Raw genomic sequence first — 16,721 nt, 5'->3', positions numbered from 1 at the left:
CTATTCAAGCAAATGATTAATCAGATGAATTCTTTTTAAAAAGTTCTTTACTAATCGAACCAGAAAAATGCACAAAGATCGGAATCAGGTAATACAGTATTCTTGTTCAAAGGGACTGGCTTTTAGGATCTGCATTCCTGTCATTTTGCAAAAGATAAAGAGATTGACATTGGTAGTAAGATCGATCGGAGTGAGTGGGACTTTGATAGTACAAAAGTCAATCATGGCTGACTAGACATTCTTTGTGCCAATAACATTAGCATTCAGTGCAGAACAAGAGCATGGCAGAAAAACAGACATTCATTCTTCAGTGAGAGGTCATTGAACCAAACAGTTCCATTGGGATAAGTGCTGAATAGTGTGTGTACTGTGTGTAAGAGAGAGCTATTCTGAGCACAAGGCTAAGGCTAGTGAACACACCCCTGTATCAGCGGTTAGGGACATACTTCCTTCCAGCGATCTAGGATCAGATTATCCTACACCCAATTCTACCATTTCCCTATTAAAAATGGTTAAGGACAACCTCTACCTCCATCAGCCAGTGTGGGACACATTCAGCGGGGCAACACATTTAGATACAAACATGCCTGTGACTTGTAGAATAAGGAATCATGTCGGTTCTATTCATGACATTTCTATCTGCAACGTTTGACCACCTTTCATACTCAACATGGCCCAGTGGTCCTCAGGTCAGAGCCACTATCCATAAAGCGTCTTTGAGTAGGAGTGCTGATCCAGGATCAGGTCCTCCCTGTTCATGTAACTTGTTTATTTTTATTTAAAAAGGCCAAACTGATCATAGATCAGCACTCCTACTCTACAATGCTTTATAGATACAGGCCAGGTCAGACGGCTCCAGGGTCTCTCCAGCCTCCGTAGGTCTTCTCCAGGTAGAGGGCCATGGCTAGGGACAGGCGGTCCTGGAGCTTCCCAGTCACCACCTGCACCCCCAGGGGAAGACCCTCTACACTCAATCCCAGAGGGCACTGGGTCACTGGCAGCCCCAGGACGTTGATGACCCCTGAGGATGGAGGGGGGAGGACAGAGGGATGCAAATGAGAGAGCTTTGGCGTATGTTGTATTCATTCATTCAGTTGTGGTGTACAGACAATTCATTCTGTCACATATTTGTGACTGCAGCCCTAAGCTTTGAATCAATGTGTGATTGTTGTTGTTAAGATATGGTTAATAGATTTATCTCCATTTATATTATTAGATATAGTCTTCCAGACCCTCTCACCTGTGTAGGCGAAGTTGAAGGGTGTGAAGAGGGGGTGGTGGTGTTTGGGGGCGAGGTGAGGGTGGGTGGGGTACAGGAGAACCCCGTCTGTACCCAACAGCTCCTCAACCTCCTTCTGTAGCTTCTCTTTCTGCTTCAGGATGAAGGGAGAGGGCTTGGATGAGCTGGTAATCTCTACCAAGGCCAGGCCTGGAACACACCAGAGCAACAGAATGACCATGATTCCAGAGATAACACAGATTGATGTACTTAATGTATTGATTAGCCTATACCAGAGATGGGCAACTTTGATGGGGGTGGGGGCCACAAAAGGAGCTGCGGAGGCACGTGGATCTGCGTACCCACATCCATACCCCTCATGACAGCAAAGAGGAAGAATGTACATTTTAATTTCCTGCAATTCTGTGCCTTTTGCCATGGGGCGTAGAGAAAATGTTGCCATTTTACAACTAATTTCATGCAATTGTACTCATTTTGCCATAGGGTGGAGGCAAATGTTTGCAGTTTTTAATATGATAACCGATGATCAATGGGCCCCTCCCCGGTCAGGAATTTGACCATGCTTACTACATGTTTAGATAGCTGGATGCTAGACTAACTTACCAATGTAAAATAAAAATAGCTGACATGGGCTAATTGAGTGACTGCTAATGCACAACCACGTTTTGACATCGCACGTTGTGTATTCTAAGTCTCAACAATAAGTTGAGACCACAACAGTTTTTTGGGGGGTCAAATTGGTCCGTGGGCCTACAAAAGGAGGGGCTGCCAGTTGCCCATCCCTGACCTATATCATCATGACAAGAGTGGGCCTAAAGATACCATGTTTGACAGTTGACTCAATTGATCAAATGCCATTATAGCTCTGGTTACTAGAATACACCCTGTCTGGAACAATAGATAATATAGATAGGTCTACAGAATCACTGAGTTGACTGGCAACACTTAAAACAAATCACTAGACCCGAAACTACTATTACTTGACAGGATTGTCAATGTGTGTTTGTGTTGTTACCAATAGCAGCCATGGTGTGAGGGGACCTTCCCATCATCCACTTGGCCAACTCCCACACTGGCCACACCGGCCTCCCTGGTTCCCCCATCAACACTTGGAAGGGTGTGGGGCGCTGCGAGAAACACACACACACGTATCTACACTGAACAAAAATGTAAAAGAAACACGTAAAGTGTTGGTCCCATGATTCATGAGCTGAAATAAAAGATCCCCCAAAATTTTCCATATGCACAAAAAGCTTATTTCTTTCAAATGTTGTGCACAAATTTGTTTACATCCCTGTTAGTGAGCATTTCTTCTTTGCCAACATAATCCATCTACATGACAGGTTTTGTATATCAAAAAGCTGTTTAAACAGCATGATCATTACTCAGATGCACCTAGTGCTTGGGGCAATAAAAGGGCACTCTAAAATGTGCAGTTTTGTCACACAACTCAATACCACAGATGTCTCAAGTTGAGAGCGTGTGCAATTGGCATGCTGACTGCAGGAATGTCCACCAGAGCTGTTGGAATGTTCATTTCTCTACCGTAAGCTGCCTCCAATGTTGTTTTAGAGAATTTGGCAGTACGTCCAACCTGCCTCACAACCGCAGACCATGTGTATGGCATTGTGTGGTTTGCTGATGTCAATGTTGTTTAAAGAGTGCCCCATGGTGGCAGTGGGGTTATGGGGGCAGGCATAAGCTACAGACAACGAACACAATTGCATTGATGAGTTCCTGAGGCCTATTGTCATGCAGCCATCACCTCATGTTTCAGCATGATAATGCACACCCCATGACGCAAGGATCTGTACACAATTCCTGGAAGCTGAAAATGTCCCAGTTCTTCCATGGCCTGCACACTCACCAGACATGTCAGCAATTGAGCATGCTTGGGATGCTCTGGATCAACGTGTACAACAGCGTGTTCCAGTTTCCGCCAATATCCATCAACTTCGCACAGCCATTGAAGAGGAATGGGACAACTTTACACAGGCCACAACAGCCCGATCAACTCTATGTGAAGGAGATGTGTTACGCTGCATGAGGCAAATGGTGGTAACACCAGATACTGAATGGTTTTCTGATCCACGCCCCTACCTTTTGTTGTTGTTGGTATCTGTGACGAACAGATGCATATCTGTTTTCCCAGTCATGTGAAATTCATAGATTATGGTCTAATGAATGTATTCCAATTGATTGATTAACTCAGTAGAATCTTTGAAATTGTTGCATGTTGCGTTAATATTTTTGTTCAGTATAGTTAGAATGGCAGTACTAGTGAGGCCTCTTAATACCCCCATAAACGCTACCTAATGAAGAAGACCGCAGCAGGTGACCCACCTTGCCCTCCTTGTCGGGGAGCCCCATGTACGTATCCCAGATCTGGAAGCCATATTTGAGCCCAGAGAGACGCACCTCCTGAACCTTGACCCCTAGGTCAGACTCGAGCCGCTCCACCACCTGGTAGAAATACAGATTATGTCTTTGTGAATCTACGTTTGCGCGTGTGTGCGTTGTGGGTCTACTAGGCATTCTACTCACCCTCCTCTGGGCTTGAAGGAGCTGTTCATCTACAGCACTCACCAGAGGAGAGCCTCCATCGTGAGGGATAGAGAAGAAACGCAGGTTCCTCAGATCCACCTCAACGGACAAAGACAATCTGTACAGAGACATGGAGAGGTAGGACAGTTAAACAGGTGCTCAAAATGTCATGGTTTTGATATACACTACATGGCCAAAAGTATGTGGACACCTGTTTGTCAAACATCCAAAAATCAGAGGCATTAATATGAAGTCCCCCCCTTCGCTCCACTCCTCTGGGAAGGCTTTCCACTAGATGTTGGAACATTGCTGCTGGGACTTGCTTTAGGGAGGTCGGGTACTGACGTTGGGCGATTAGGCCTGGCTCGCAGTCAGCTTTCCAATAAATCCCAAAGGTGTTCGATGGAGTTGAGGTCAGGGCTCTGTGCAGGCCACTCAAGTTCTTCCACACTGATCTCTACAAACCTTTTCTGTATGGACCTCGCTTTTTGCACTGCTCCAAACTGTTGCCACAAAGTTGGAAGCACAGAATCGTCTAGAATGTCATTGTATGCTGTAGCTTAAAGATTTCCCTTCACTGGAACTAAAGGGCCTAGCCCGAACCATGAAAAACTGCCCCAGACCATTATCCCTCCACCAAACTTTACAGTTGACACTATACATTGGGGCAGGTAGCATTGTCCTGGCATCCACCAAACCCAGATTTGTCCGGCGAACTGCCAGATGGTGAAGTGTGATTCATCACTCCAGAGTCACATGGCAGCAAATTTACACCACTCCAGCCGACACATGGCATTGCACATGGTGATCTTAGGCTTGTGTGCGGCTGCAAGGCCATGGAAACCCATTTCATGAAGCTCCCGACAAACAGTTATTATGCTGATGTTGCTTCCAGAGGCGGTTTGGAACTCGGTAGTGAGTGTTGCGAAAGAGGATTTTTATGTGTTACACGCTTCAGCACTCAGCGGTCTCGTTCTGTGAAATTGTGTGGCCTACTACTTTGCGGCTGAGCCCTTGTTGCTCCTAGACGGTCCACTGCCAATGTTTGTCTATGGAGATTGCATGGCGGTGTGCTCGATTTTATACACCTTTCAACAACGGGTGAAGCTGAAATAGCCGAACCCACTAATTTGAAGGGTTGTCCACATACTTTTGTGTGTATATATATAGTATAACTTCATAAAACTTAGTTGTGTGGACATGAAACTTCTTTGCATTTTTGTATGCCTGTAAAAACTACCCATGCACCATTGGTAGGTAGTTGTTTCTAGTTAGATGTGTTGAAGCCTTTACTGAGAATACAGTGTTGGGTGTTTTAGTCTGTTAAAGGTGTGATGGGTCGTGTACTTGTGAGCATTGGGTCCAGCCATGATCCTGAGCATGGGCAGAAGGTCCTCAGCATAGCGACACATGGGGCCAGTACTGAGGTAGTCCTCATGACGACCAGAGGCAGGGGGGTACTGACAATCATTAGATATTACACCTACAAATAACACAGGATAAACATGGCCAATTACACACACACAGACACGCGCTAGCATCTACATATACACCAACACACACACCAGGGGTACTCTTTACTTACCTGGTGTGGTTTTATGGCCAAAAACGCCATTGAAGAAGCACGGCATACGGATACTTCCACCGATGTCAGAACCTATCCCGATCACTGATGCTCCACTGCCAAGTATGCTACCCTCTCCACCTGGAGCCCACAGGAAAGGAGGAGGGAAAGAGGAAGAGATTGAGATAGAGAAAGTAAGTAAAGCCTGTCCGAGCCAGAAAGGCCCATAGGGGCAGGAACCTATTTTCTGTTTCTGTCGGTGACGGTAACTTGACATAAGTCATTCATACGTAATATCAGTCCTATTGTTATGGACATCTACCTGTGTTGTTATGACATCAGCACAGCTGTAACACCGTTATGACATACCTTCCCGTGTCATTACCATTTTATAACACCTTACAATGCCACACCTGAGCTGCCGCCTGGTGTCCTCTCCAGGTCATAGGGGTTATTGCAAATGCCGTACAGGTGGTTGTGGGACTCGGACCACATGCAGAGCTCGCTGGAGTTGGTGACCCCCAGGGGGATGGCCCCGGCCCTCTTCAACAGGGCCACGGGAGGGGCGTCCCCCGCTGAAAGGACCCCGCGCCGGGAAACCACACCTGCGGTGTTGGGCATGCCTGGGGGACCAAGGGAACGGGTGGGGAGAAGTTGAACATACAGGTGGAACTGTAAACTAGGACATATTCCGTGACAATTCGACAAATATTTGGAGAGTGCAATGGCTTGGGTCTGTTATGTTTGTGGACGAAGCTGGCAGATAATACAGATGTTCAAAACCGTTTTCATTTGAATAGGGACAGACGCACTTCACCGATGCTCATCTAGTCATCTAATGGGAACATCGTCAAAGACTGTCATGTAAATGTGCCTGATGGTGTTGAGGCAGAGGGAAAGTTGTTGATGGTCGAGTGCTGTTATGGTGAGACCTTGGGACTGTGGAGAGGGTCTGGGTGTGTGTGTGTCTGTGTGCGGGTTAGCTCTACCTATAGCAGTGTTTCTCAACCAAATGGGTACCCTTTTTAATGTTTGCCCTAGTACTAACAGGCCTAAATCACTCATTAAGGCTTGGTGATGAATTGGTAAGTGAAATCAAGTGTGTTGATGCTAGGGCTTTGGTTCCCCAGGACTAGGATTGGATAACACTGACCTATAGGGTAGGCTTACACACTCACCCAGACCCGCTCCCATAGCCTCACTACAGGGTACACAACTACATGAGTAGTACACAGTGTGGGAGAGTACAGGAGAGGATCTAGGTCAGCCATTTTCAAACCTCTGCTTGAGGAACACCCCCAGACGTTTCCCAATTTTAGTTGTAGTCCTGAGCTAGCGCAAGGGCTGGATGATTAGATGACAAGTTGAATCAGGTGTGCTAGTTCTGGAATAGTTCAAATATTGAAACAGCTGGGCGGTCCCCGAGGAGAGGTTTGAGAAAGGATGGTCTAGGTGAGTGTGTAGACCTACCCTGTAGAGCGAAGGCCTCTTTGACAGTGAGGGGGACCCCCAGCAGGGGAAGTCTATCCTCCAGAACATCCTCTCCCCCGGTCTCCTCCTCGATCAGCTTGTCCACCTGGGCTGCCTCTAGCAACGCTGCTGCAAACCTGGAGAGAGGGAGGAGAGGAAAATAGGGAGCAGAGAGAAGGGAGAGGAATAGAGAGAAAAATAAATTAAGAAAGAAAGAAATAGGCATATACAAGTTTAGTTTTGTGTCAGAACATAGTGGAGGTATGGTGAGACGGCAACATGAGATTTGTAACCATATGACATTTAACCAGTCTAGTCCCGGAGTACTTGTACTTGCCTGTCCTGCACCATAGCATTGAGCAGCGGGTTCACCTCCTGAATCCTGTCAATGTAGGCCTGCACCACCTCCACGCTCGACACCTACACCAACCAACATACAGTACAGACAGTAGTGCGCCTGTGTGTGCATCAATTCCAGTCAATTCAGAGTAAACCAATTTCCAATTCAACATTTTCCTCATTGAAAAGCCCTAAAGATGATTGGAATTGCTGTAGTCATAAACTTCCTGAATTGACAATTGGAATGGAATTGACCCCAACCCTGTTTCATAAGGAGACCACAGCACGAGGCTGTAGCCTAAGAGCCTTTTTTTTGTTGTTGCTTGATCTGAAAATGTTTGTCGGAGACGCCATATGGATGGTGTGACGCTATTTGCGGAGCCACCAGAGGCACGCAGACGCCATACTGAGCTCCGTACCTTATATATGTGCGCATCTCAAATTGTGTAACAGTGTGGAGGGCTAGGTATAGCTCCGCATTGACATGATTGGTTGTCTAGACACAAACGGACTTCCTTGACAAATTCCTTCACAACAGCTCTGCGCTACTCCGCGAAGCAGAAAAAAGTATGAATGCCCTGACTTCTGCCGAGGCCATATAACCGTAAATGCTGCACGGCCAATGCAGAACTCCGATTGACCCTTTATGTAATGGACATGTGCAGAGTGCAGTCACAGCCCAACCGCTCCCAGAGAGCAACGCAGTAGCCTATCATGCAGCAGATTGGCTCTCTATCACTCTTTATCAAGCCGTTGTAGAACCCTGTCCTAAGATTTGGGTATTTTATTAGAATCCCCATTATCTGTGGCAAAAGCAGCAGCAACTCTTCCTGGGGTCCACACATGGTGGATAAATAAGAAGATAGCCCACTCAGGCCTTTTACCATTGGCTGCACCTTTCAGGCCTACGGCACCGGAACCGTACAAGTGGAAGCACTCCGGAAAAGTAGTCTCTCGCGTAAAATAGATTAGAACATATAACCCGGTACCGGGTAGCCTACGGACCTCTCTCCGACGAATCCTTTGCGCGAGCTGCATCGCAGACATCATCAGTAGAGGGTTGGTGACTGGAAGAAGTTTGATTAATCCACGGGACCGCCGTGGAGAGAGGAGCCGAAAGAGCGCAAAGAGCACGCCCATGCACGCACTCAGAATCCATGCCTGGGCCCGTTCTAGCCGGGTCAACGCCATGATCACAGCTTGGTCACCACCACCGCACGAACTGTTTTGACAGCAGGACACTGTCGTCGTCTAACATAACAACTCCCGGCATGCAGCGTGTTATTATGGTTCTTATCTATAAATGGGTTGCAGTATAAAACCATCCGACCTCGCTATCAGGTCAGCCGTTATCTATTGGACAGATTCACGTTTAAACGGAAAGTGACAACTTTCGCGAGAGTTGTACTTCTCGGTAACCGATTTTAGGTCAACCGTGGCTAAATTTTAAACCGATATGAAGTGTCCAGGTGTGAACAAACAAAAGGTTAATGGTTAACCATTTGCCATCGTGTACTTCGATACGTAGACTATGAGAATAGAAGGCACTGTAAGGTATCAAGCAAACCACATAAAGAAAATAAGTGTGCAACATAGTAGACAACAAATTATTATAGTGACACATCGGTCACAAATCACTTTGCTTAGCATAATCCGCTCTTCTAAGCGAGCGCAATCAACTGTAATTTCTACATTGCACCACGTGATGGCAGTATTGCTATGAGTAAAAACACGATGCGCACTCTGACAAACTGAGCAGGTAATCACGGGGGAAATAACTGCGCAATGCATGTCAGTGGATTAGGAAACCAAACCCATGAAGTCTGCCTTTTAACCATCAAAAATGCTCTCTACAAATCCACGTTCCAGAATTTCCCTCAATATCTACAGGACTCAAACTGTACTTGCTTTTCTTTTGAATGTGTTATGCTTGTATAGGCTAATTTAGCTGAAATGTCTAGATGCAGCCTAATATTCTAATGTAATTTAACATAAAATACAAAAAATACACAAATATGTCAAATGTATTTTTATTTCTAATTCCACCTGATATGGCACATCGCCCAGGGTCATTTGTCTCAGTAGCTTATTGCAAAATCAGAACTTTATATGAATGAAACAAGGACTGTACATTTTGAAAGATTTTATTGCAATGATTCAGGGAAAACAAAGTGTATACAATATAAACTTCATCTTTAAATGTCTGCTAACAACCAATATAAAGGTGTTTGAACTTAATCTACCTTGTGCCTTAACTGAAAATGTTCAGCAGTCATATTGTACTTGTTATATCAATTTGTAAGAAATCACACCTTTTTTTATACCGAGCAACTTGACAAAAAAATATTTTGGCCACATCTGCTGTGTCCATGATTGATACAAATCAATCAAAATGTATTTGTCACATGCGCTGAACACAACAGTTGTAGGTAGACCTTTACTGTGAAATGCTTACTTACTAGTGCTTAACCAACAATGTAGTATTTTAAAAAAGTAGGCCCAAGTAAGAAAAATTTGCTAAATAAACGAAAGGAAAAATAGTAACAATAAAATGACAATAATGAGGCTATATACAATAATCGAGGTAATATGTAGGTGGGGGAAAAGTGAGTAGATCATGAGCAGAGAGTAGCAGCAGTGTATGTGAAGTGTGAGAAGGAAAGTGAATGTGTGTTTTGTGTGTGTGTGTGGTTAGAGTACAGTGCGTGTGCGTTGAGCCTGTGCAGGAGAGTCAGTACAAAAAAATAAACAATGAATAAAATAAGGGGGTCAATGTAAATAATCTGGGTGGCCATTTGATTAACTGTTCAGCAGTCTTATGACTTGGTGGTAGAAGCTGTTAAGGAGCCTTTTGGTCCCAGACTTGGCGCTCTGGTACCGCTTGCCGTGCAGTAGCAGAGAGAACAGTCTATGACTTGGGTGGCTGGAGACTTTGACAATTTTTAGGGCCTTCCTCTGACACTGCCTGGTTTTGAGATCCTGGATGGCAGGAAGCTTGGCCCCAGTGATGTACTGGGCCGTACGCATTACCCTTTGTAGCGTCTTGAGGTCGGATGCCGAGCAGTTGCCATACCAAGCGGTGATGCAACCAGTCAAGATGCTCTCGATGGTGCAGCTGTAGAACTTTTTGAGGATCTGAGGTCCCATGCCAAATCTTTTCAGTCTCATGAGGGAGTATAGGTGTTGTTGTGCCCTCTTCTTGATTATCTTGATGTTTTGGGACTATGATATGTCCATTAGTGATGTGGACACAAAGGAACTTGAAGCTCTCGACCCACTCCACTACATTCCCGTCAATTTGAATGGGGGCGTGCTCGGCACCCATTCGAAGTGAGACTAGAAGGCATTTAGCTCATCTGGCAGGCTCGCATCACTGGGCAGACCTGTATCTTAGCATCGACTTCAATGGGCCACTTCCATATTGAGCGCATCACTGGTACTTTCTGTTTGAGTTTTAGCTTGTAAACAGGAATGAGGAGATTAGAGTTATGATCAGATTTGTCAAATGGAGGGCGAGGGAAAGCATTGTATTGAGTCCCTGTGTGTGGAGTTAAGGTGATCTAAAGGTTTGTTTTGCCTCAAGATGTACAGGGGACATGCTGGTAGAAATGAGGTAAGACGGATTTCAGTTTTCCTGCATTTAAATCACGGGAGCGCCGCCTCTGCATGAGCATTTTCTTGTTTGCTTATGGCCCTTTACAGCTCATTGAGTGTGATCTTTGTGCCAGTATCGGTTTGTGGTGGGAAATAGACAGCTACGAAAAATCTAGATCAAAAATATTTTGGTAAATAGTATTGTCTACAGTTTGTCATGAGGTATTCTGCACCATCGAAAGCATCCTGACTAGTTGCATCACCGCCTGGTATGGCAACTGCTCAGTCTTACCGCAAGGCGCTACAGAGGGTAGTGCATACGGTCCAGTATGTCACTGGGGCCAAGCTTCCTGCCATCCAGGATTTCTATACCAGGTGGTGTCAGAGGAAGGCCCTAAAAACTGTCAAGCGGCTCGCCAAGTCTGGGTCCAAAAGGCTCCATAACAGCTTCTACCCCCAAGCCATAAGACTGCTGAACAGTTAATCAAATGGCTACCCAGACTATTTGCATTGACTCCCCCCTTTTTTTACGATGCTGCTACTCAGTGTTCATTATCTATGCATAATCACTTTAGCCCTACCTATATGTACAGTACCAGTCAAAAGTTTGGACCTACTCATTCCAGTTTTTCTTCTTTTTTTAGAATAATAGTGACGACATCAAAACTATGAAATAACACATATGGAAACATGTAGTAACCAAAAAAGTGGTAAACAGATCAAAACATATTTCAGATTCTTCAAAGAAGCCACCCTTTGCCTTGATGACAGCTTTGCACACTCTAAAATGTGTTTAACATCTTTTTGGTTACCACATACTACATTCCATATGTGTTATTTCATAGTTTTGATGTATTCACTATTATTCCACAATGTAGAAAATTGTAAAAAAAATTAAGAAAAATCCTTGAATGAGTAGGTGTGTCCAAACTTTTGCCTGTTACTGTATATATAACTTCAATCACCTCGACTAACCTGTACCCCCGCACATTGACTTGGTACTGGTACCCCCTGTATATAGCCTTGCTATTGTTATTTTATTATTACTTTTTTAAACTTGATTTTCTTAACTCTTATTTTTCTTAAATAAGTGACAAATACAATTGGATTTGAAAAGAAGGAAGCCTGTACAGATATGTCCTGAATACAAAGCGTTATGTTTGCGGCAAATCTAACACAACACATCACTGAGTACCACTCTTCATATTTTCAAGAATGGTGGTGGCTGCTTGTCTTCGGCAAGGACTAGGGAGTTTTTTTGGGGGGGGACAAAAATAAACTAAATTTAGCTAAGCACAGGCTTACACTGCGAGACACAAATTCAGCTTTCAGCAGGTTAATAACATAAAACACAAGGCCAACTATACACTGGAGTTGCTGACCAAGACAACATTGAATTATCCTGAGTGGCCTAGTTACAGTTGTGACTTAAAAATCGGCTTGAAAATCTATGGCAAGACTTGAAAGTGGCTGTCCATGATCAACAACCAATTGACGGAGCTTGAAGAATTTTAAAAAGACAATCCAGGTGTGCAAAGCTCTTAGAGACTTACCCAATCGCTGCCAACGGCGATCCGAATGGATTGACTCAGAGGGTTGATTACTTATGTAATCAAGATTTATTTGTGTTTTATTTTTCATAATCTTTTTTTTTTTACAAATGTTACAATTTTTCTTCCACTTTAACATTACAGAGTATTTTGTGTAGATCTTTGACAAAACATGACAATAAAATCACCTTTAACACAACAAAATGTGGAAAATTAAAGGGGTGTGAATACTTTCTGAAGGGACTGTAACTTAAATACCTCATGATGTAACGTCTGCTTCCAACTCACACCCTCAAACATATAGATCCCCTGAACGCAGCTCACTTTCCAGCTCACACTCTCAAACACCGAGATCCCCTGAACGTAGCTCACTCTCCAGATCCCAATCACCTGAATTCTAATCACCTGTTCACACACCTGTATGTTATTATCACACACTATTTAGTTCAGTTATTTGCACCCCATCACTGTGAGGTATTGTTTGTTTTGTGGCACATGTCTTTCAGAGCGCTGGTTTCCCCCGTGATTTACTCCTCCTGTGTATGATAGTTTTTGCCTGCCTCACTAACGCTGACTTTTGCCTATTCCCTGCCTGTACTTTAGCCAATCGGATTTCCTGTTATCTAACTTTTGCCTAGCTTGAGCTAGTTCGTACCCCATCACAACCCAAAATAAAGCTTTTTATACTCCAATATTTGTAAATGAAAACAAACCACTAGCCTGAAAACATTATTAAAACTATCCTTTTGATATCACCAATGGTTTACTGAAACAGGGGCAGGGAGAATGCTTTGTTATTGTTTTTACTGCTGATTGCCACTTTACACATAATCTATAACATTCTTATTAAATCACACACAATATTGTAAAATGTTAAACAAAAAGTGCTAATTGTAAGACAGGAACATACTACCCTGTAAAAAGAAAAGGTTTCTGGAGTATCCTTTAGGGTTTCTTCAAATTGAAACTGTGGGGGAACCCCTATAAGTTCTTCGGAGAACCCTTTAAAAGGGTTCTTCAAAGAACTCCTTTTAATGCATTCTCAAAAAAAGTTTGAAGAACCTTTTGGGGTTAATTTTTAAAAAAATAGTCATTTTACAGATTATCATAACATGCACATTACAGTATTTTGTGGTAAATGCAAATGAAAAAACTGTTTTGATAATGGTTTCATACACATACCTTGTCCATAATGTAGAGGCCTATGGGATATTCATTGACGAGGTAAGGGAGGAGGATGGTAAATGTGATCTGCATAACATACCAATTTTACATACCTTTGTATGCCTCCTCTGTATAACTGCAGACACAAAAGTGAGCAGTTCAGTCATCTGCACGCTATACAGCTAGCCTTCAACATATTCTTATAGCCTACATACAGTATTCTTACCTCTTTGTTGATTGATATCCATTGAATTGTGTCCATTTTCTGTTTTAGAAAGAGTTGCACAAATATGAAAAGATAGATGGTATCGTTATAAAACAATTTCAATTTAGATCATAAAAGGTACAAAACTTACCTTAAATTGAGATCTTTACATTTTTCAGTTAGGTGCCTGCATATGCTGTCCGTTCAAATCCAAATGTTTCCGTTGGGCAGTTAGGTTCCTGCAAGAACCCCCACCAACTAAGGAGGTTCCTCGATGAACCCCACCTCCTATGAGGTTCTTGGAAGAACCTTTTGGGGGCAATCACACACGATATTGTAAAATGTCAAACAAAAAGTGGTATTTCTACAACAGGAACTCACTATTAGAAGGTTCTACAGGCTCCAACTGAATCAGTGAGTTATATCATCTCAATTCTGTATGTCCACATCGTTAATTTCTTGATATTCCCCATCCCGGATCCGGGAGCGTAATCATCGCCTGACAATAATTAGTATAACGCAACGGACATAAATATCCCTAGAAAATATTCCTATTCATGAAAATCACAAATGAAATATATTGAGACACAGCTTAGCCTTTTGTTAATCACCCTGTCATCTCAGAATTTCAAAATATGCTTTACAGCCAAAGCTAGACAAGCATTTGTGTAAGTTTATCGATAGCCTAGCATAGCATTATGCCTTGCTAGCAGCAGGCAACCTTGTCACAAATCAGAAAAGCAATCAAATTAAATTGTTTACCTTTGATGAACTTCGGATGTTTTCACTCACGAGACTCCCAGGTAGATAGCCAAAGTTCATTTTTTCCCAAAATATTATTTTTGTAGGCAAAATAGCTCCGTTTGTTCTCCACGTTTGGCTGAGAAATCGACCGGAAATTGCAATCAAGAAAACGGCGAAAAATATTCCAAATTAGCTCCATAATATCGACAGAAACATGGCAAACGTTGTTTATAATCCATCCTCAAGGTGTTTTTCTAATATCTATTTGATAATATATCCATCGGGACAATTCGTTTTTCACTAGGACCGATTGGAATAATGGCTACCTCTGTATTTTAGGCGAGAATCTCTTTCGGAGCCAACATGTGACCACTTTTGCAATGTGGCCGCCTACGGCTATTCTTCAACATAAATGCGTAAAACTACGTCACAATGCTGTAGACACCTTGGGGAATACTTAGAAAGCGTAAACTGGTTCATAGCACACTCACAGTTCAATAGGGACTAATTGGAACGCAGCGCTTTCAAAACCTGGTTGCACTTCCGGATTGGATTTTTCTCAGGCTTTCGCCTGCAACATCAGTTCTGTTATACTCACAGACACTATCTTTACAGTTTTGGAAACGTTAGAGTGTTTTCTATCCAAAGCTGTAATATATGCATATTCTAGCATCTTGTCCTGACAAAATATCCCGTTTAAAAAGGGAACGTTTCTTTTCCAAAAATGAAAATACTGCCCCCTAGTACCAAGAGGTTTTAAGAGGCATCGTATGCTATCCCCTACCAGCTCCAATTGCTACTTTCAGTTAGACAAACTAAAGATATGGAATAACTTAAGGCTGAACCTAGATATTAGAGATATACTTCCCTAATCCCTCCCTGGTTTATAACCATCTATTTCCACCATCCTTTTTAGACAAAGCTTTTGATATATGGAGACAAAATGGTGTGAAATCACTTTATGACCTTTATAAAGTTGGCACCTTTGCATCATTTTAATATCTCTCAAAAACATTAAACATTCCAAATTGCCACTTCTGTAGATACTTACAAGCCTGCGATTGGGCCAAAAAATAAACAAATAAATGATTTCCCACAGGTGCCACCTCGCAACATTTTCAACTATATATTCAAAACCAACTCAATTGCAAAAGGGAGTCTATCAGCGGTTTATACTAAATTACTAACTGTTGGGACTCCTTGATGTAAAGAAATTGACATCAACTTGGGAATTGAAATTTAAACCAATAGTTGAGAATGTACACTGAGTGTACAAAACACTATGAACACCTGCTCTTTCCATAGCTTTCACCTGGTCAGTCTATGTTATGATCTCTTATTGATATCAATTGTTAAATCCACTTCAATCAGTGATGATGAAGGGGAGGAGACAGGTTAAAGAAAGTTTTTTAACCCTTGAGACAGTTGAGACATGGAATGTGTATTTGTGCCATTCAGGGGGGGAATGTCCAGTAATGTCCAGTAGGTTCCAGGTGCATAGGTTTGTGTCAAGAACTGCAGTGCTGCTGGGTTTTTCACACTCAACAGTTTCCTGTGTGTATCAAGAATGGTCCACCACCCAAGGGACATCCAGCCAACTTGACACAACTGTGGGAAGCAATGGAGTCAACATGGGCCATCATCCCTGTGGAACGCTTCCGACACCTTGTAGAGTCCATGCCCGACGAATTGAGGCTGTTCTGAGGGCAAAATGGGGGGGGGGGGGGTAATATTGTAACTCAATATTAGGAAGATGTTTTTAATGTTTTCTACACTCAGTGGGCCTCTTGAGTGGCACAGTGGACATTGCGCTCTAGCGACTCCTTGTGGCGGGTCAGGCGCCTGCAGGCTGATCTCGGTCATCCGTTGAACGCTGTTTCCTCCGAACACATTGGTACGTTCAGGTGTTAAGAAGCGCGGTTTGGCGGGTCATGTTTTGGAGGACACATGACTCAACCTTCACCTCTCAAGCCAGTTGGGGAGTTGCAGCGATGAGACAAGATCAAAATTGGGGAGAAAAAGGGGGTAAAATACAACCATAAAATAAACAAAGAAATCCTTCCTTTTCTATATGTAGCAGTCAGGCTACATTTGTATGCAATCAGTTCATTTTGTTGCATGAATTGCAGTGCATTTTCTTAGGCCAAACTGCATAGGCCACAAATCTTTTAGGGTTGCATGTGATTTTTTAAATTCCCATGACAACTAGGCCAAATCAATATCTCATCTGCAATGCAAGTGACATACTGTACATTGATTGAATGTTTAGCCTCTATTCGCTTTCCTGTTTTTAATTACATTGAAATG

General features: G+C 43.2%; 1 protein-coding gene across 1 annotated transcript; it reads right to left on the bottom strand.

Moving 5' to 3' along the window:
- Window positions 1-32: 32 nt before the first annotated feature.
- faah2b (fatty acid amide hydrolase 2b) lies at window positions 33-8,673 on the bottom strand. Its single transcript, XM_021577860.3, has 11 exons — window positions 8,163-8,673; window positions 7,156-7,238; window positions 6,819-6,955; window positions 5,762-5,971; window positions 5,370-5,489; window positions 5,132-5,267; window positions 3,785-3,902; window positions 3,584-3,703; window positions 2,256-2,367; window positions 1,241-1,429; window positions 33-1,021 (listed from the first exon to the last, which is right to left on the bottom strand). The coding sequence occupies exons 1-11, from the start codon at window positions 8,346-8,348 to the stop codon at window positions 846-848; spliced, it is 1,587 nt and encodes a 528-aa protein (XP_021433535.1). The 5' UTR covers window positions 8,349-8,673; the 3' UTR covers window positions 33-845.
- Between the last annotated feature and the right edge of the window lie 8,048 nt (window positions 8,674-16,721).

Source organism: Oncorhynchus mykiss, chromosome 21, assembly GCF_057628025.1.
Source record: "Oncorhynchus mykiss isolate SJ-2025 chromosome 21, ASM5762802v1, whole genome shotgun sequence".
Taxonomy (NCBI): Eukaryota; Metazoa; Chordata; class Actinopteri; order Salmoniformes; family Salmonidae; genus Oncorhynchus; species Oncorhynchus mykiss.
Note: the sequence above shows the minus strand (reverse complement) of the source record. Positions and strands in the feature narration are given on the sequence as shown.